The sequence below is a fragment of the Photinus pyralis genome, unplaced genomic scaffold (assembly GCF_008802855.1).
Source record: "Photinus pyralis isolate 1611_PpyrPB1 unplaced genomic scaffold, Ppyr1.3 Ppyr1.4_LG2, whole genome shotgun sequence".
In the NCBI taxonomy this organism is placed as follows: domain Eukaryota; kingdom Metazoa; phylum Arthropoda; class Insecta; order Coleoptera; family Lampyridae; genus Photinus; species Photinus pyralis.
This window is the reverse complement of record NW_022170403.1, coordinates 5,250,318-5,271,416: the sequence shown is the minus strand read 5'-3', so window position 1 is coordinate 5,271,416 and position 21,099 is coordinate 5,250,318. Positions and strand designations below refer to the sequence as shown.

The 21,099-nt window shown below is 35.1% G+C and overlaps 2 protein-coding genes and 2 long non-coding RNA genes across 5 annotated transcripts; 3 read left to right on the top strand and 1 right to left on the bottom strand.

The window, feature by feature from the left end:
* Positions 1-5,451: 5,451 nt before the first annotated feature.
* Positions 5,452-6,240, top strand: LOC116165073. The gene is made up of 3 exons (XM_031479353.1): positions 5,452-5,593; positions 5,643-5,835; positions 5,891-6,240. Exons 1-3 carry the CDS (start codon positions 5,578-5,580, stop codon positions 6,201-6,203), a joined length of 522 nt encoding a protein of 173 aa, XP_031335213.1. The 5' UTR covers positions 5,452-5,577; the 3' UTR covers positions 6,204-6,240.
* Positions 6,241-8,884: 2,644 nt separating this feature from the next.
* On the top strand, positions 8,885-11,367 carry LOC116162616. Its single transcript, XR_004143566.1, has 2 exons — positions 8,885-9,356; positions 9,410-11,367. It is a non-coding gene; the product is annotated as an uncharacterized LOC116162616 (long non-coding RNA).
* LOC116162615 lies at positions 9,923-10,424 on the bottom strand. Its single transcript, XR_004143565.1, has 2 exons — positions 10,306-10,424; positions 9,923-10,258 (listed from the first exon to the last, which is right to left on the bottom strand). It is a non-coding gene; the product is annotated as an uncharacterized LOC116162615 (long non-coding RNA).
* A 6,337-nt stretch (positions 11,368-17,704) lies between the features above and the next one.
* On the top strand, positions 17,705-20,895 carry LOC116164975 (NAD(P)H-hydrate epimerase-like). 2 transcript variants are annotated; one of them, XM_031479240.1, is made up of 4 exons: positions 17,705-17,950; positions 18,001-18,509; positions 18,825-19,102; positions 20,824-20,895. In XM_031479240.1, the coding sequence occupies exons 1-3, from the start codon at positions 17,915-17,917 to the stop codon at positions 19,057-19,059; spliced, it is 780 nt and encodes a 259-aa protein (XP_031335100.1). In that variant the 5' UTR covers positions 17,705-17,914; the 3' UTR covers positions 19,060-19,102; positions 20,824-20,895. The 2 variants fall into 2 exon arrangements, with proteins under 2 accessions (XP_031335100.1, XP_031335099.1); XM_031479239.1 differs by having other exon boundaries at positions 17,706-17,950; positions 18,825-19,108; positions 20,830-20,895.
* The last annotated feature ends 204 nt before the right edge of the window (positions 20,896-21,099 follow it).

The window sequence follows — 21,099 nt, the reverse complement described above, 5'->3', positions numbered from 1 at the left end:
TAGGAAGGATACCCCAAATTGATAACAAAAACAAAAGGTCACAACGAGAACACGCCGCACGCAATTAGCTAATCCCTGCGCAAGTGAGGCCGGACCTAGCCAGCGCCCTAATGTACGACTAAGCGGGACCCCAACTCTTTCATTCACACATCTCTAACCCACTAGTTATAAAGTGCCGGGTTATAAATTACCGAACTCCAGGCTCTCTACCATGAGTACTGACAGTAACCGACCAAAAGACAAATCATGACATAACAAAAATAACAGAGCAACCATCGGCAAACTCGCACGCATACATAATCATGAACAAAATACATTGACATATTTGCAGTGACGGACACAAAACCAATATTCCGTCACTACATGTCAGGGATCGACTAACCGGATTGATTAGCAATATCGGCAAGATGGCTCTTTACAAAGACACAAAAAAACAGTACATAAAACATAATTTCTGCGTATGTCAGTTCTGAACTTTAGCCAGCCTCTGCTACGTCAAATCGAGATTAAATATCGGTATCAAATATCAATATCAATTATAGCACAGTACATATTCGAAGCAAGTCACCCTGCCAAATATTAATAATCATAATCACCCGATTCAAGTAAATAGTAGGAGCATAACGTTATGTATCACATTACAACAAAACAAAGGAACATGTCGTTGCAAACATTAGTACAAGTAATTAATTCTCAATGCCAAGTGCAATATGTAACAATCAACCACTTAACGTACGTCACTCGCCCCCAGATGAAGCACGCTGTAAATAAACAATAACATATTCATGATGCAAACAAAAGGGAAATGTGCTGCAATAAACTCAAGTATAAATTAAAATGTCGTTCTGCATATTTGTATTGAATATCGCCCCTAAGGGAACATACTGCTTCTAAATATAAATAAAAACACGTAAATCGGTCACTAATTCATGTTGCCAGCGCTTGGAACAAAGGAGTACTGTAAATTGGGAGACAACATATTTATGTAGAATCTATGCATTTAATTCAAAGTATGACCAGTATAATTAAAAGTGCAAGTTGTATCTAGAATGTGTTATAAATGGCAATAAATCATGCTGTACGAGAATAACATTAAATTGGCAAATAATCGAACACGATCATATATCATTATTAGATGGATACAATAGACGTAGAGATAAAAACTCACTATTCGAAACGTAAAAATTTACTTCTGCTCTCAACAAAAGCACAAATACCTCTGCCTAAATCTCCCCTTTTTAAACAAATCCTAGACGAAAATTGTTAATATCGACTGGGCTCTGAGACGTCGGGTCGATAGGGATCATTAAGTTCCCTCGCATAGCGTTATATTTGACACTTTTATTATAAATTATGGCCCATTTCAATGTAGAGCAGAGAAGAAAAAAACACGTGTTCTACGGAAACGAAACAAAGCGCAATCTTGACTTTTTTTCGTCGCGCCAGGGTCGGTTTCGAGAATATTTAAATCGAATTTTAGTGGGCATCACAATACCTATAAAAAAATTTCAATGTTTATATAGAACTTTTTATTAATATTGATATGAGTTTTGACAGGAGTCTGGAAAACGAAAATTTCGTGACAAAGTGCAGGGTGTAAAAAATAAAAATGAAGATTTCATGAAGATTTCGGGAAAAATAGTAATTATGGGAATTAAAACAGCCACATAAATAAACGTTGAAATTTCACGGTTGACCTACCTAGAATGTTATCAAAAATACCGACCGAACAATTTTCGTATAACCTGCTAATATGACACAAAATATCGTAAATATAGGTAGGTACTTGATTGTTCCCCCATTTCACTTTTGATGGTTAAATAAAAATTCAGTACTGAATTTGATTTTGAATGTTCCATTTTCGGATCGTTTAATAGGTAGGTATCTTAGATCATACAAACAGGTAGGTGGTACTACCTTAGACCGTTGAGTGAAGGTTTAGGATACTCTGCTTAGACTAAGGATAGGTACTAACATAGTGTGAGATTATATTCACGTTCATATGCCTCATTCACCTCATTGCCTTTTTTCCTACTGATCTGTTGCTTGTGGCGCAAATTGCACATTTTCTGCACTACTCCTTGACATCTTGTTTGGAATTTATCCAGTAGAATCGTTCCCGCACCAGAATTGTTGTCACTCTTAACTAAAAAACTGAGCCTAGATCAACATTGACAGTGCTCTTTTCGCATCTCGACCATTTATAAACCGAATTGCAAACTTTTTTATTTTGAAGGTATTTAAATGAAATTTGATACATAGTCACTTGGAATAAAACCAAATTTAACATCAGTTTCAAAATTTGGTTTTGCGCATTCGCAGTGCCAACTTTCTTATTTATGGAGGCATTTAAATGAAATTTGATGCCTAGCCATTTGGAATAAAAGCAAACTTAACGCTAGTTTCAAAATTTCGTTTTTCGTCGACCTCTCGATAACAATATAAATTACTAATATTATAAATTATTAAGTGACGAGTACAATGATGAAGCTTATTAATCGTTAGCAACCGTTAATGGTTAGCAACCAACCATTATACGTTAGCAACCACTTATACATAACAACCATTTTATTAAAGGGAATGACATTTATATAACAATTCACTTTCGGCATCAGCTGAGAACTTCCATCCACCTAACCATTTTAATCTCGCTTTTAATGTAGTGAGATCAGTAGCCAGTATGGTCGCCAACGATCTCAGCAAAGCATATATCCTGATGTGTAGCTTCTCGGATAAGGTATTGTTAAGGTATTCATCCCCAGTTGCACAAAATTAAGCCTTGCTTAAAGTTAAGTCGAACTTAAAATCTATGGCAACGATTATTAAGACAATCGTTGGTTCGTTGCTATGGTTATGCTTAACTTTAAGAGATATAATACTTAATTTTGACGGTGCATCAGTACCTTCAACAGTGAGTACGTCGACCACAGGGATGAACATTTCCATATCTTTAACTGTTAATACACGTACTTTTAGTACAGTTGCAAAAGAATTAATTACATTCTAATTTCACATACCTTTTCAAGGTAAAATGTCAACATGACATTTTCGAAAATATCTCCTTTCAATTTCATTGTATTCCATCAATTGCCGAACTGATCGAAACCGTTCTTCCAATAAGTTTCTTTTGATTTGAGCGGATATACTGTTAAAATCGCCTCCGCAGCAGAGTAAGCAACATAATCTTCCACTGCGATTACGAGGACTGACGGCACAGCATAAAACAACACATTACTATAGCAACGACAATAGCTGTAATTTAGTGAAAAATCGTCGGAGCTCATAATTTCGTTTGTAATTTCTTGTAGTTGAATTTAAAATTGCCTACCCCAGTGAAGTCGACGAAAAAACGTTGTTGGTTGTATGCAATTCGTGTATAAATCGGCGATTATTGGTTCGTTCGAATTCACATCTCACTCACTAATAAAACGCCTCATTTATACACTCATTGCATAAATAACTATTTGCGCATGTGCAGTGCCGTCTTTTTTATTTATGACGGGATTTAAATGACATTTGATGAATAGCCACTTGCAATAAAAGCAAATTTAACACCAGTTTCAAAATTTCGTTTTGCGCATGCGCAGTGCCAACTTTCTTACTTATGGAGGCATTCAAATGAAATTTGATACATAGCCACTTGGAATAAAATCAAATTTAGCGTCATTTTCCAAATTTGGTTTTGTGTAGGATGTGCAGTGCCAACTTTCTTATTTATGAAAGCAATTAAATGAAATTTCATACATATACACTTTAAATAAAATCAAAACTAACAAATTTGGTTTTGCACATGCTATAGCCATACCCAGGGGCTCGTTTTCTATATTTGTTTAGTTTATTGCGTATTCGTTTTGTACTCCGATCAATTCGGCGCGTTACGAACACGGAGAAGTAGTAAAAAACTTCCCAACTGTGCGAGCGAATCCCTTTGTGTTCGGCACAAAGACCGACTTTTGGTGGAGCGGGCGAGCACGTTGCGAATCTGTTCGCTTTGTGCTCGAGGTACCGTTTCAACTACACGAATTGGTTCAATAGTACAATGATAATTGTCTACAACTCGCCTAAGAAGACCATCTTCTAACCCCAACGAGTCCTACCCCACTGAGCCCAAAAGATGCCTTTAAAACTGAACCGTCTTGAGATAGCTCTTCCAAGATTCGTCTTCTCTCACTTTAGACGTAAATTACGGTCATCTCAAGCTGTCCGGAGTTCTTGGGAGCCTAATCTTCATTCACAAGTACAGTACGTCGCGCGTGTTCGTGTGCAGACTCCGGGACATAACTTGCTCGGTCTTTTCCACTGACTAGTTTTAGTTTTCCCTTGGTGGTCACGGTATGTACCTACAGGGTATATTTTATATTTACAGTACAAAGTGCGTAGGTATATTTGCTTACAACATTTGATTAGCTTGCAACTTTGGGCGAGTTCACTATTTTGCTGTAGTATTCAAATTTATGTCCACGTACATACATTGCCGTTTCACTATTATAGGTATATGGTACGTTCTACCATTGAATTTATAAGTATAAATTATAAATATAATAAACTAAACAAATATAGAAAACGAGCTCCTGGGTATAGCTATAGCATGTACAAAACCAAATTCTAAACCTGATGTTAGTTTTGCTTTTATTTAAAGTGTATATGTATCAAATTTCATTTAATTGCTTGCATAAATAAGAAAGTGGCCACTGCACATCCTGCACAAAACCAAATTTGGAAAATGGCGCTACATTTACTTTTATTCCAAGTGGCTATGAATCAAATTTCATTTGAATGCCTCTATAAATAAGAAAGTTGGCACAGCGCATGCAAATTTTGAAACTGGCGTTATATTTGCTTTTATTCCAAGTGGTTATGTATCAAATTTCATTTAAATACCTTCATAAATATAGTTTGCAATCCGGTTTGTAAATGGTCGAGATGCGAAAAGGGCACTGTGAATGTTGATCGATTAGGCTCAATTTTTGGAATTACGTTTTATATGGCTATACGCATATTGGATTTCATGCAATTCGGTTCAAAACTCACGGAGATGTCAAAAGGGCCTTCCTTATTTTTTGGGCTACATTGCCAATTCACAAACTCCGATCTAAAAATTCGATAAAGAATCCACCTGCAACAATTATTCGCAATCGGTCCATTCGTTTATGAGTTATCGTGCTAACGGACGGACAAACACCGCAAAATTATAAACTCGCAAGGAGCTCGTTAATAAGTATACATTTATAACTATAAATTCAATGGTTCTACTTGGGACGACTGTATACAGATGAGAAGATATTCCTGTTTGGCTCTCTTTACTAACCTTGGGGAAAACAGGATTTTTCCCGTTTTCCGCTTATTCGCAAATATGTGCGCGATACAGTCACATTCTAATCAACTTTGCCATGAGGCCACTCGCGAATCTCCAATGCGCGGTGACAAAACAGTTTTGATTTTTGTTTCTGTCATATCTTGACATATGACACTCAATTATAGCAAAAATGAATTTAATTAAAACAATATATTAATACAATAAAAATTTTAAGTGAAACAACTACCGTTGATAAAAAAATCTCACTCGGTACAACAAAAATGACGCAAGTAAACAGTAGGTAACCACTTATCTCACAAAAAAACTAAATAATCAAATTCTAAAGGCGCCCATTCCCGCAACCCTCCGGCGCAGTTGATTGTCCCTTGTCCAGTAGGATCAAACGTTTCTCATACAGAAGACTTCAATGTATGTAGGCCTAGTTGCAGTGAATCATCTCATGGAGTTTTAGCTGTTGTGGAAGGAGGGCGTAATGTTTTGGCGAGATACCAAGAAAGAAGAGGCCTTTCTAAATATGAGTAATGAAAAATAACGGGTCCCTCACAAACCGTTAATAATTCTTTTTCACTTTAGGCCGTTGAATTTCGTTTGTCTAATGGGAATTTTAGTACGACAATCTTATTATGCCCTGGCTGCAATTTTTATGATGATTTTAAATTTGTTGGCTCTTTTACAAGGGTTTTTATACTTAACAAGATTTATATTCGATAAAACTATCGATATCTCGAATGCAGATGGAACAGCAACAAAGGTTTACAAGTTAACGCGCTTTATTGTTGAACTTTTGATTGTCGTTGGTATACAGGTGGTAGTGTGTATTTTTATGGTATTTCCGGTGTGCCACTTAATCGCAAATATGTATACACGCGTTTTGGATACTATATGAAGTGTGCTTATTTATGCAATACAGAAGGTTATATATATTGAGCATTTCTCCCTGCGTTTATATTCATTTAGCAAATGAAGCGTAAAATCCTGAAAACCGTTTCACTAGTATCATTGTTTATTCATAAACAATGGTAACAGATAAGGATAACAAAAGGAAGTATATTTAAAAGCCAGACACATACCTATGTATGTATGAAACATTAACATTTTCAGTTTGTAGTTTTTTTAACGAACCAAAACATTTTCTTGGGTTTTCAGATTAGGATCTCGAAAAAAACCATATCATTCAATCCAGTAAAACGGCTGGGTTGCTGGAAATTTTCATGCCCAAGGCAGCCAACAGTTTCTCACTTGCTAAATTAAGAGTTTTACCAAAAATGTACAATAAATTCTATCAAGGTTTGAAAATTGCAGAAGAACCGACCAGTACCTACCTAATAAAACACCACGGCAAACTTTAATAAACCAATTAATTTGGGCAGCAAAGTTGTCAATATTGAACCTAATTTCTAATCATTGATTATATTCGTAACTGGAAGGGAAACAAGCATATTATTAAAATGAAGCCAGACGAGTGGTAGTATCTTTATCTCTCTCTCACACTAGTAACATTAAGAGTCTTCTTTACCTAAGCGCAACTTTTTTACATTATAGTGTATAGATGATTATAGCTGCAAGAGATAAGATGATATTCTTGCTTTGTCAACTCCTGTCTTGGTCTTTAGTTAGTTCCCACCTACACTGTGCAGTGGCGCCACTTGTTACACTCAAATTGTTGATTTATCGCCCGCCAAGATACAGACTTTATTTACAAAAATTATGATTTCGTTTTTTGGGGTCATGTTTAGAAGTAACTTATCTAAAAAACTGTCGGTTTACTTTTTCCATAAATCGTCTTGATCGAGAGTAAAAAAATAAAACAGATTAGCGCAATAATCGGTGCGAAAATTCTAATCTTTAAACAATCGGTATTCAGTTGCTATAAACTTAAAAAAATAGTCCGAACATTTTGTAGATAAAGGTCTAAATTTATAAAATAGTTCTTAAAAAAATAGTTTTTTGAAAAACAACTAGAGTTTTTATGGCGAGCGCTCTTATGGAAATTTACATTGGGTGCAGTGGGTAGAGAAGACTCTTAAATTCATTGACAAATTTTTCTATTTCACTTAAATTCATACAGTCGTATTTTCTGCTTCTATCAGGCGTGCTATGAGAGTGAGTGAAATAGTAATACCACCACCTCATTCTGTCGCACGGCTTCAACGATACGCATTTGTCGCCTACACCCGGTTTCCCTTCCAATTACGTAGTTTATAGTTCAATGTTTCTAATATACAATGGTACTGTGGTAAGTCCCTATAAGCACAGACTAACTACAAAATCTGTGCTATAAGGTATTTGATTGATAGGCGAAATAGTGATATAATATAAAGACGATTTATTATTATTATTATTATTATGGTCGGTGTTTCTTGTGAGAACTCAGGTCTAGCCTGGTTAACTAATCGCACGGATTAAAATCAAGTAACGATCAGTGTCTGTGTCTGTGTCTGGTGAAGTTATGTAGGGTCCTAAAAAAAAAAAAAAATCACACATGGGCACAATAAGCCAACGCTATCAGGAAAGAGGAAAACAAAACAAAACAAAAATCATTATAATAATTCCTGTAATTTTATTAAATTATTATTATTATTATTATTATTATTATTATATGTATGTTGAAATTGTATTTATGTCTTAAAACGCAGAGAATAATTTTAATGAAACTCTAAAGTGTGAGTGAAAGAACTACGTATGTTTTTCGGAACTAGATTTAAGAGAACGATTTCGTAACTAGGCGCTCTCCGAGAAACTAGCGCCATCTCAGAACGAGGGGACCGCATATCGGCACGCTAATGAACGTACGATTTTTTATTTTTACAGTTAGTTACACCCCTTTAAAAGCAGATGGCAGCATCTCCTGGGCGTAATTAGCAATGCCAGTTTATCCTATTTGTTTGTAACTCTTTTCCTCTATGATAATACCAAAGACTATCCTCCTCGTCTTGATAATACTTTATTATCTTTCGATTTTAAAACATGCTGCGACCTCTGATATTTAATAGCACAGATATACGTAAAGAATATATCTGCCATAGAGTAAAACATCTGCGGATAGTTATAAATTCAATGATAGGTATTAGCTGCTCTACGGCTCTTTCGGTGTCACCCCTCAGAGTAAGAAATAAAGATAGAGTACGAGTAAGCTATAACAACGTGAACGTTTGTTTTGAACGAGGTTTTGAACCAATATGGAACGCCGTTTTACTTTTTAATGGCAACCGTATTTAAGAATTTAGAAGAATGAATTATGAACAAATAAAAATATCTTAGAGATATTTTTAATTAAAATTACAAATATCTTAGATATTTTTAATTGCACTTTTTGCTTCTAGGTTATTTAAATTAGCTCTGAGATATTTTTAATTCGTGTATACGCATAAACGGGAAAAAAATATAATTTCGGTTTTATCGATATCTTAGAGATATTTTTAAATAATTAAAAATATCTCATAGATATTTTAAATTCAAATAAGGAAGAAACCTCATTAACTTATTTAAAAATATCTCTAAGATATTTTTAAATTGTGTATTTATCAATATCTTAGATATTCAAATATATATAGACTCAATTAAAAATATCTTAGATATTTTTAATTAAAGTTTATTTAAAAATATCTAAGATATTGTAAATTACCGCCATCTAGCAGCAACGTTTACGAAATAGTTATAAAATAAGTTTGACAACCTCGCAAATTTCTTGTATTGGGTACGTCGATCAGCTGATGTGTGTTATTGTTTGTTTTGGTGGAAATTGTGCCAATTCTGTTATTTTTATTATTGGTTTATAGAAACTTATGACTTTTTGTGCGTGTTATTTTTGCTTGAGTGTTGTACTCAGTATTTCTCATTTTCTGTACATTTTTACAAGATCCCGTTAACGGTGCAAGAACGTTTTAGTGTCATTTAATTGTAAATAGTGATTAAACATTTTTTGAGAATCGTTTTGGTATATATTAGATTAGATACTAGCAATGGCAAGTTGTGCTGTAAATGGTTGTAAAAACAACAGAAAATTTCCTGTGATCAATAAAAAATTTACATTCCATAGGTTAGTTAAATTCAGCACTGATACATTATAAATCAAAATTTATATTCTTTTAGTTTCCTTAAATAAAGGTGAAATGCGAAGTGTGGTTAACACTGCTTGGCAAAACCGATGAAAATTGGAAATAGAAATAATGTGATTTGTTCTGAACGCCAACGCTTTTGTGTATTATAAGTACGGTTCTGGAGTAAGATCCTTACAGCCAAATTCGATTCCTTCACTTCAATTGGGCATGTCAAAAACAGTATGAAGTATTGCACCTGTAGTTTCGAAATATTAATATGAAATTACGGTAACACCTATTCATCCGGTTCACATGAAATGCACTTACAAAGAACACTGCAAGCAGGGCCGTAGCTACCGGTGTTCCACAGACACGGGCCCGGGCACCAAAGGGCCCGTAATGAATGTGCTTTTTTTTATAACTATTTTCATTGAACATTGTAAAAGCACCTACATAAAATCAAGCCTGTAGGTACCAAATATGAATAAAAGTAAAATAGTGTTTTTTATAGAATGGAAATGAAATACATGTATAAATAGCGTAGGCTGTGAAAGTGCACCATTCATACAAATATAAACCCTTATATTATATTACAAAATATCAGGTTCACAGCACATTGCAGAGCAGTAGCCACATAAACAAAGTTGATCAGAAACTCCGCTCTGATTGGCTTCCTTTTAAGAATTAAGTTACGACTGCACTCCTAACGTGAGATATCGGTTGGCTCGATATCACTTCACGTCTAATCGAAGCAGGGACCGACAAGAAATCCAAATTCCAAAGTGCAAATGTGAATGTGGGAATTGTTTTGTAGTTTCATATAATCTACAAGCACTTGCTATTGTTCTTCTGAGACGACTCAAAACATCCCCTTCATCCATATTTAAGTTTTAAGTAAAACCTAAAACGAGCCGTTGATCACACGCAGAAACGATAACAAACATATACCTAGATATATGACCACCAATCAATACACGTAAATTAATAATCAGAAATGAAAACAATTCAATGATGAAAACTTCACAGAGGTTAGAAAACAAACTAATTACAATGTTGCCAGATGTTCCGTCACGCAGGAGTTGTGCGCGTTTACAAGATCTTTCCGATGACACCAATTAGAAAACAATCGGACCAAAATTGTAGATGTGAAAAAAATTGAAAAATCACCACGTTACTTCGCCCACCACTCTTGGGAATGGCGCCCAGATAAACATGAAATAATTTTTAATTTCTGATCGAATGACACCAATACCAAGTCTATAGTTCCAGAGCCTTTGTGAACACTTTTTGAAAGTGAAAGTGCACAAAAAAATCACCCCCCATGGGTTTAAAGTAAAAGACTTAAGACGGGAATCAATTTTGTGGGCTCGTGGTTTGAACTTTTGAAGCATCTCGGATCATGTGTTGCACAATTTTTGAAATCCATCGTCACACGCATTTTTTACACAAAACTATATGTTTTATAAAAACGAGGCACTTTTGTGCTTATTCGGAACTAAGGAACGTTACGGGCGATCAAAAATAAGTGGAGACCCAGTCGCCTTTGGTAGTTCAAGTTAGACGCTTTCCCATGTAAACAAAAATTTCAAATGTGACTCGACAGCAACTCATTTTTGATCGCATTGTATATCAGGAAAACAGGACTGTCCCTTTGAAATGAGATGTTTGGTAACTTTCTCACTTTAGGTATTTAGTGTCTAAGTAAATATAAAAAAAATAATGAACACGTCTCAAAGATTTTTTAAATTTCATCCCTTAAAAGATGTAAAAAGAGGTGTGAAAGTTTGTATGAAAAATACCTACAACTGCAGTATATGTGTGACGTGTGTCACTGAACTCTGAACTCCCCGTTAAATTTTAAATATTTTATAGATTTTTAGGGAGAACAATGTCGGTCGCGTCCGCCAGTGTTACGTGTAGATAATTAGCTGAAAAAATGTCGAATTTCAAAACATAATGCAGTTATAATTTCAATTTCATAACATAAAAATTAAAACCTTATTGGCTAAAGTTTGCACCTTTTGTTTTTCTTCAAGTGCAGATCTGCAGATTACCCACACCATATACGGTCTATTCAGTATATCTTCCGTTGCACGTCATTACCTGAAGAAAACGACGTACCAACGTAAACTTACTTTCGTTTATTAGGCAACACATTAAGCTTGTAGTTTATTTTGGCCGCAACAATTGGTAGCATTTCGCTATGTTGTCGCGTTTAAATTTGTAAATTTGACAGGTTGCTTTTGGCTTACTTTTCGTTTGATCTGATTTTGATTATTTTCTACGTCTTTCGCTGTGCATTGGTTTGAAGAGAAATTACTGAAGAATTTAGATAACCCGTCAGTAATTGTGTTCGATAACGGGAAAACAGACAACATTAAAGTGTGGTTAGGTGATCATAATGTGCAGTTCTCCGACAATGATTTTAAAGCCGAACTGTTGGAAAGGTTGCACAGTAAGTACGTCCGCATATTATTTGATATTACGTAAATCTTGTTGATACTTTTAGGAATAAACCAGCTAAAATGTACCGCATAACGCATTGACCACTTAGCCGAGCAATACGGTTACTTCGTTTTACGATTACCACCCTATCATCGCGTTTTTAATCCTATCGAACATATTTGGGGCATAGCGAAAAATTACTACAATCGACACAGATGGAGATGGACGAAGCATTGAAAATTGCATAAACATGTGACAAGAAACACTACAATCGATAACTTCGGAAACGTGGCGCAATTCAGTTAAGGATACGGAAACTGTAATACACGAGTGGTACGAAAGAGAAAAGCAATTAGATCTTGAAAACGTTGCTACTATTATTATAAACTTTGAACACGAAAGCAGTTCCGATGATTCCGATTAATTTGGATATCATCCATCACATCACATAACCTGTAAAATTTTATATTTAGTACTTTCTCTGTAAAAGAGATGCTACATTTGTACAGTTCATAAGTTATTAAAGTATATTGTATGTATAATGTATATTGTGGTTCCAATTAACGAAATGAATAATAAAAATTATTTTTATTTTATTTAAGGTGTGCATTGTTCATACAAACAATATGCACTGTCTTGTTGACAAGTGACATAACCTAAATCGCTCAAAACTAGATTTGGCATTATTGCATAGTAATTACGTCACAGAAAATGATGACGTGCAACGGAAGTTATACGGAATGAAGTGTATATTATTGATTTATTACCGTATAACTTCCGTTGCACGTCATCATTTTCTGTGACGTAATTACTATGCAATAATGCCAAATCTAGTTTTGAGCGATTTAGGTTAAGTCACTTGTCAACAAGACGTGCATTCTTTTGTGTGAACAATCCACACCTTAAATAAAATTAAAATCATTTTTATTATTCATTTCGTTAATTGGAACCACAATATACACACAATATACTTTAATAACTTATGAACTGTACAAATGTAGCATCTCTTTTACAGAGAAAGTACTAAATATAAAATTTTACAGGTTATGTGATGTGATGGATGATATTCAAATTAATCGGAACCATGGGAACTGCTTTCGTGTTCAAAGTTTATAATAATAGTAGCAACGTTTTTCTAATTGCTTTTCTCTTTCGTACCACTCGTGTATTACAGTTTCCGTATCCTTAACTGAATTGCGCCACGTTTCGGAAGTTATCGATTGTAGTGATTCTTATCACATGTTTATGCAATTTTCAATGCTTCGTCCATCTCTACCAATGTGTCGATTGTAGTAATTTTTCGCTATGCCCCAAATATGTTCGATAGGATTAAAAACGCGATGCTAGGGTGGTAATCGTAAAACGAAGTAACCGTATTGCTCGGCTAAGTGGTCAATGCCTTATGCGGTACATTTTAGCTGATTTATTCCTAAAAGTATCAACAAGATTTATATAACATCAAATAATTTGCGAAGGTACTTACTGTGCAACCTTTTCAACAGTTCGGTTCTAAAATCATTTTCGGAGAACTGCACATTATGATCACCTAACTACACTTTAATGTCTGTTTTCCCATTATCGAACACAATTACTGACGGGTTATCTAAATTCTTCAGTAATTTCTCTTCAAACCAATGCACAGCGAAAGACGTAGAAAATAATCAAAATCAAATCAAACGAAAAGTAAACCAAAAGCAACCTGTCAAATTTACAAATTTAAACGCGACAACAACGTTGAGATAAAAGCATTGAATTATTCAATGATAAAAGGTCTAAACTCCGTACAATCTGCGCATGCGAAAGAAACGTCAAAGTTCAGTTGCAATTTGTTATTAATTAAAATGTAGGTTAGGTTATTGTTTTCATCACAGGCTATTATAATGAATAAACATATTCGTAATGTACATTTAAACTAGCAGACTTTTGAGGTTGTTATACCAAGAGCCATGTTTCGCTGCAGCAGTATAAAATCCGAAAAGGACAGTATAAGCCCCATGTTCACAAATCGTAACCCAAGACATTTCAAATATCTACGAATCGCTCATAAACCGGACGGCTGCTACGGTGATAAAACTGGAACGCTCCTACTGGCATAAATATACAAATTTGCTTTCCTACCGCCTCCAATAAGACAGCCCGATTGTAGATGACAACTGACACAAACAGGCCGTTACATAACTTCATTGTTCGTGCATTACATCAACGGACCCGACGCTCACCGCTAGCACGAAGGAATGGGCCATCAAAACCAGGCTGTATAAGACCATGTACCAAGTCGTTGGCGTACATGAACGTTACACGGTCACGTCCCTGCATTCAATTTAATGTTTGCTACTTGTAGGTTTCAGTTCTTCGTACAAAGATGCCTTGCAAGCGGTCCGACAGAGTTGATGTGCGATTGCAAACCCGAACACAACGTCAGTAAGGTCGCAAGTAAGGCACATTGAGCGAATTAGCAAGAAGGCCACTGCATGTCTATGGGCATGCAGGAGAGCTTTCGGCTGCACATGGGGATTAAATCCTCGACTAGTATATTGGCTTTACACTTCAGTGATAAGGCCGATAATATTGTACGGCGCACTTGTATGGTGGCCTGCAACGCGCAGGGTAACATACAAGAAGCAGCTGAGTAAGGTACAGCGACTCGCTTGTTTGGGAATCACTGGAGCCATGAAAACCACGCCAACGTTGGCTGTGGAGGCTCTTCTGGGACTTGAACCTCTACACTTATCGGTAGAGTCACTGTATTGCATGATGCATATAAGCGACATCTAGAAATAAATAGCTGCACTACTGCTGCTTTCCGCCATTGTGGTTGATGTAACTGTTTAATGGAGTCTTTGAGAATGACTCCTGGCCGCAATATTGGATTTTAAATGACAAAACTTTCAATATTCAAAGAAGAGGAGCAGTTTTACAGCGACTGTACTTTAAAATTCAACAATTCCTTAAAATAAAAAATAAAATGTGTCGCTTATTTTAGCAATATTGTAGTAATTACTGTCTTTCTAATAAAACCTTTATATAGTCGCTCTAGAGTAATGTATGTAGATTTTCAAAAACCACGGTAAAAAATGATTGTATAAGCCCAGCATTGTCAAACCAAAGAGAGTACTCTTTGCTTAAAGTTGGATATAATTTTACCAAAGATCATACTACACTAGATAGCCAGCGTTAATGCAAGAGATGTTTCGCGTTGTAGTTCCATTAAAATATTATAGGGGGCTTTCAAAGTTAAGAACGTAACTAATTCATCCGAGGCCGTCTTCGTACGAGTTCGAATTTTATTTTTACTTTTTTTTGCCTTTATTTTTGAGTGGGCGGGATTTCAGCCAAGGTTGCTCTACCAACCCCACCCACTATACATTTACAAATATCCATGCCCGAACCAGGGACCCTTAGCACCACAGTCCAGCTGTAATCATATCATAAATACAAAGAATGCGGTTATTGTCGAAAGACGAGACACGTAAACATGACCTAAAGTCACTAAATATAGAAAGTACCGCAATCCATTGGGCTCGTGTGTTAGAGAGAGAACGTATGATTTTTGCCCAAAAATGGCGGAAGTTACCTGATTCTAGTAACTTTAATGTTAGGGATTGTTCCATCTGTTTGGAGATATCTGTATATATTTTTATAAAACATGACAGTACTATGAACTTAGGTTATAAAAAATTACAGCTATTCAGATTTTATTTGTCAATTTTTTTAAGTTGGCAGCAAATTTGCCCAAAAATGGCGGATGATTGCGGTACTTTCTATATCTAGTGACTTTAACATGACCTACTGAACATTCTTCACGTTCATTATGATAAAATTACATGTGTATACGTGGGCGTCATTCAGGAAAAGATAGGTCCTGTTCCAGATAGGACGTTAAAATGAAAAACATAATTTGTGAGGTTTTACACATTCCCTTTGTATTTTTTTAACTAACGCCACCCAATACATTTTAGAAATTTTTCAGATGAAATTAATATTTGCAAAAGTCTTTTTTCTTAGCATAATTTTGTCAAAGTTTTAGTTTCAGGTACCTACGATACATCTAAGACGCTTTCTTTCGATGATCAAAACGCGTTTGGATTGTCAAATCACGTTCTTTTGAAGTGTGATCTTATGATCATGATTGCTAAAATCGTGAACAAACTGAACATAAAAGTTTTATGATCACAAATTCCTAACCTATAAATGCAAGGATATTTATACATATATGATATTTTTGCTCAAATGTTATAGGTTAGTCAATATTTGTAACATAATCGTGCAAGTACTTCCACTTGTATTTAAATTATTTTTATAATCCAAACACAAAATACGTAATTCGAATGCAAATGTGTACTACGTAAACTTAACCATACTTTGATTTGAATTCGCGCGTTCTTTCGTAAAACGTGACCCTACGAATCACGATCTCGAAATCATGATTGCCAAGTAGCCGAAAGAAAGCGCCTCCAATTTAGATTTGTTGTAATTAAACATTTTGTGATTGGAGTAAACGAGATCCCGCTTAAGTCTCCTACATAATAAAATTGTGTCGAGGATATCGAGTCGGAATTTGCTGAAATCGATCACATTGAACGTAATTGGTTTAATAGGTAATAAATATAATACAAACGCCTCCGCGATTCTTTTTGAAATCAGTCTGGAGGGGGGGGGATTATTGATTTTATCTTTCAAGGTATTTTAATTAAAGGTCTCAACGAAAGGAACTGTTTTCTACCCCCTTCTCCCTTCCCACATATCAAAAATGGGGGGGGGGGGGATGACTTTAGTCTTTATGGTACCTACCCTAATGTAAGGTCTCAACAAAAGAAAGTCTGCACAATTTGTACTTGTTTTTAATACGTCAGTACAGTTTGTACTTTTATTTCATAAACATTAACAACTCAAAATTTTAAGTAGGGCAACTCCGTTACGGCGTTACTCCGCTTGAGCACCCACGTCACTGTATTGCGTTTTTAAATGGACGTTTCCCGAGCCGCGCCAAAGCATGACTTACCTATTGATATCTCTTTTTGGTGCACGTATTTCCATTTAAAGTTCCTTTAACGTAGAGCGTCCTTCTTATAGCGTTTTCGATTGGCAAAACTCGTACTGCACGAGTGTTGCACGAGAAACTGAAGAAATCCATGTGAAAATTGCTCTCAATGGAACATAAATATTCGTAAATATTTGCTGTCATTTCACATTTGTCCATAACCTCATTTTAGATTTGTATTTATACAATGATTTAGGTAATCGACAAATCTGTATTCTAAAAAATGACTGAAACGATTTCACTATTATTTATGATAAACAATGAGGAATATAAATTTGAAATTCCTGTAAAGAACCAATTTTTGGCGTTCACTTTAAAGAGTAAATGCAACTCTTTGTAAAGTAGAAGTTATATGGCTAGTTCATCATCTTCGCTATCGCTAGATGACAACAAAAAACTCTCAACGCAAGAAACAAATTCAAATTGGCGCACTTTTATTTTGAAACGAGCTCTCCGACCTCGTGCGTCAAAATTTGCATTTAGTGCGTAATTGTTGCATCACATTTGCCAATGGAACACAGAAAATTGCCCTAAAATTACCAATAGAACGTAAAAATTGCACTCGTGCAGCACGAGTTTTGCCAATCGAAAACGCTATTAGTTCACCACCCGAGGTGACAAAACTGGCTACCCACTTGCCTTCTACCACAACATTATTATGTGTTAGAACGACAAAGATATATAAACTGATGGCGTGCGTTAATTAAGCGCTAATCCGAAATCGAAACTTACTCATTTTACAGACTTTATACAATATACAATATACTGTGCCGTTGGCCTACTTCTAATAAATATGCATTGGGTACGTCTATGGCAACGTCCTTTACGCAGTTTATCCTTTTTCTGAATGTAGTTCCGTGCGCCACTGCCAAACATTGTTTTTTCCATTGTTTATATAAATTAATAAACAATGGTTTTTTCCATCTTTAACCTCAAACTTTGTTTATTTTGAATTTTAATTGTTATACTATTATTATACTTATTATTGAAATTGTTGCTATGTGGTTATGCAGTAGCGGTTAGAGATAAAATTGCTTTCCGCTATTTTTTATATAATATTGATCAGTGCAAATGCAAGTACATTGCTGTCGGACAGCGGTAAGGCAGGTACATTTTATTTTATATCATAACTATACAATTTCTAAACTATGAAATAGATTTTACAGACACTCTCTAAATCATCAGTGATCAATATGCCACCTAAATACCTAACTCAACAAGAGGCGATAAATGTGGACGTGGATTTGTTTAATGAGTATAAATACAGTGTCGATCAGTTAATGGAATTGGCCGGCTTGAGTTGTGCAACAGCGATAGCCCAATGTTATAAGCCTGAAAAAATTAATTGCAAATCAGTATTGGTTTGTTGTGGCCCTGGAAATAATGGAGGTGATGGTTTAGTATGTGCAAGACATTTAAAACTATTCAATTACAATGTCTCGGTTTATTATCCCAAACGTACCGATAAAGACCTTTACAATAATCTAACGCACCAATGTGAAGCAATGGATATTCCTTTGTTGTCAGAATTGCCCATTTCCAATGAAATAAATAAATATGGTTTAATTGTAGATGCTCTGTTTGGATTTAGTTTCAAACCACCTGTACGTGCTGCATTTGTGCCTATTATTGAATTAATGAAAACTACTACGGTACCCGTAGCTAGGTGAGTAAAATCCAATTTATATAAATCGACCGATACACGAAAACCTTTTTGCTTCTTTATTGATTGAGGGTTGAAATCTCATTTGTCTAACTTATAGAAGCTACAATAGCTCGTACAATAGCCTTCAGATCAGTTGACTGAATGAGTGAAGAATTTTTATTAAGTAGTTAAAAATCAAAAATTATCTAATTTCTTAATTGCACCAGTCAACTGAATTGGGGTTGATCGATCCTAAATGAACCATCCCTAACAATGACGGGAATGGAATAATCATTTGCTGCAAGTTATTAAATTTAAAGGAAACTATTTTTACAGTATTGATATTCCAAGTGGATGGGATGTGGAGAATGGAGAACCTCCTGAAGGTGGAGTCAAACCAGAGTTACTTATATCTTTAACAGCACCGAAGCTGTGTGCAAATAAGTTTAATGGGAAATACCATTATTTAGGAGGACGGTTTGTTCCGCCGTCACTTGAGAGTAAATATAATCTTTCGTTACCTAAGTATCCAGGAACAGAATGTTGCATTTTATTAAATTCTAGCTTATAGATTATTCAGATTTATGCTGCCAGATAGGCGATGATGCAATTGTTTATGGGTAGGGTTGCCATCCGTCCGGGTTTCCCCGGATTTGTCCTAGTTTAGGGGGCGTCCGGGGAGCGTCCGGGCGGGGTTTAATTGGTAGTCCGGGTTTTAAGCTACTATATCTATGAGTTTCTGTCAAAACAAGATAAACTTTTAAGGCGCCAATCAGCTTTGGTTGCAATTTTTTAAAACGCCGAATCCTCATTAAACTTGGAGTTATTGAAAATTGTCTGGTGCTTTTTTTGCATTCCTGCTCATAATACCAACGTTGAAAGAATATTTTCACTAGTGGCATAACAGTGGACCAAAGAAAGGAATTCTTCCAATACCTACATTGTTTTCTTGAATTTAATCCCTAATTTTTGTACATTAACAGGTAATTTTAATCCCTAGAGATTAATAAAGTTTTAATCCCTCATTTTTGTTTTCTTGTAAGCAATTCATGGAAAAATGGATTTAAATCGATCGGTATTGGAAAAAAATAGTATAAGCAACACTGGATTAAACTAGTTTTTGTTCCCTTAAAAATATTTAAAAAATATTAAATTTAAACCATTCTCTCAGGAACAAAAACTCTTTTTTCTCCAACCACCTGAATAAGACGCTATTTTGTGACAGTGTTCGGTACGTAAAATTGACGTTTTGCGGATTAATCGCTTTCACCATGGCAACTGTACAAAAAGTAGATACTTTTGGTCCTAGTACCAAAAAGAAATTGACCTTGAAAGTTGGCCAATTAAAAATTACAATCACGGAGATATGTCACATTGACATCGTTTTACATTGCAGGTTGTAAGATATTTCTATACATACAAATCAAATATTTTTGCATATTCAATGCAAATGCTGTTACCTATACGTATTGTACATGTATTGAAAATGATTTACGCTCGCTATTTTTATTTAAACCATGTGTAACGTAATTTACATATTCGGTGAACGTAATTTTAATACTAATACAACCCGCCGTCGCGCGTAACGCCATCTACTTCGGACCCATTGCACTATTATCTGTCATTTTGAATTCAAAATTTGAAAAAGTTAATTGCAATTAATTTTAATTAAAAAACTGTATGGTAAGTTTTTTATTTCAATACAAAATATAACAATATTAATTGTGTATACAATAAAATGACTGAAACTGATAGCGACATGGATTGCACTCCGCCAGAGATTATAGAAACGGCAGAACATGCTACCTCAAGATTTGCTCCCAACAAAGTCGCGAGAGGTGAGAAGTAAGAAGTAAGAACGAATAGGTTATAAGTTAACCTAAAAACTAGAGTGGCATGACACGTGAGGACAAGAAAGCAGAAGTTCTTATACTAGTAGTGAAACTGTGACTGAATCTAAATTCGAATATAATTTGAAGTAAAAGGGGTTGGAGAAAAAATTTTATGTTTTATTCGTACAAAAAATGCGTTTTCGGGACTCGGAAGGTTGCTGGACTCCGCTAACGCGTCGTCCAGCAACTATCTTCCTCGTCCCGAAAACTGACATTTTTTGTACTAATGAAACAAATAACTATTTAATCCCTTGTTCCTTTTTACTATTATTGAATTTGAAACATTCTAGTCAGTGATAAAAATAAAGTAGAATTTCGAAGACTATTTCTTCAGACAATATTTTTTCTAAAATTCAGTTGATATGTCCGAGTTTATAATCCCTAAATCCGGGGTTTTCACGCTTCCTGTCCTAGTTGGCAGAGTTTTGAGATGGCAACCCTATTTATGGGAAGACTACTTATAGAATTATACCATACTATTTTAATTAAATAAACCACATATGTTACTAATTAAACATGTACTTTTTTCCTTATCTACCCATCGCCATTAGGTTGAAGTTGCTCCTGGAAGTTGGACCAATTGTGTCAATTTGCAATGTATGTTAGTTTTTAGTTGCGCCATTGACTAATACCATAAGCATTGATTATACACACCATGTATAATCATAAGGAAACGCAAGAGTTGCAAACAAATACGATAAACTGGCATTGCTAATTTC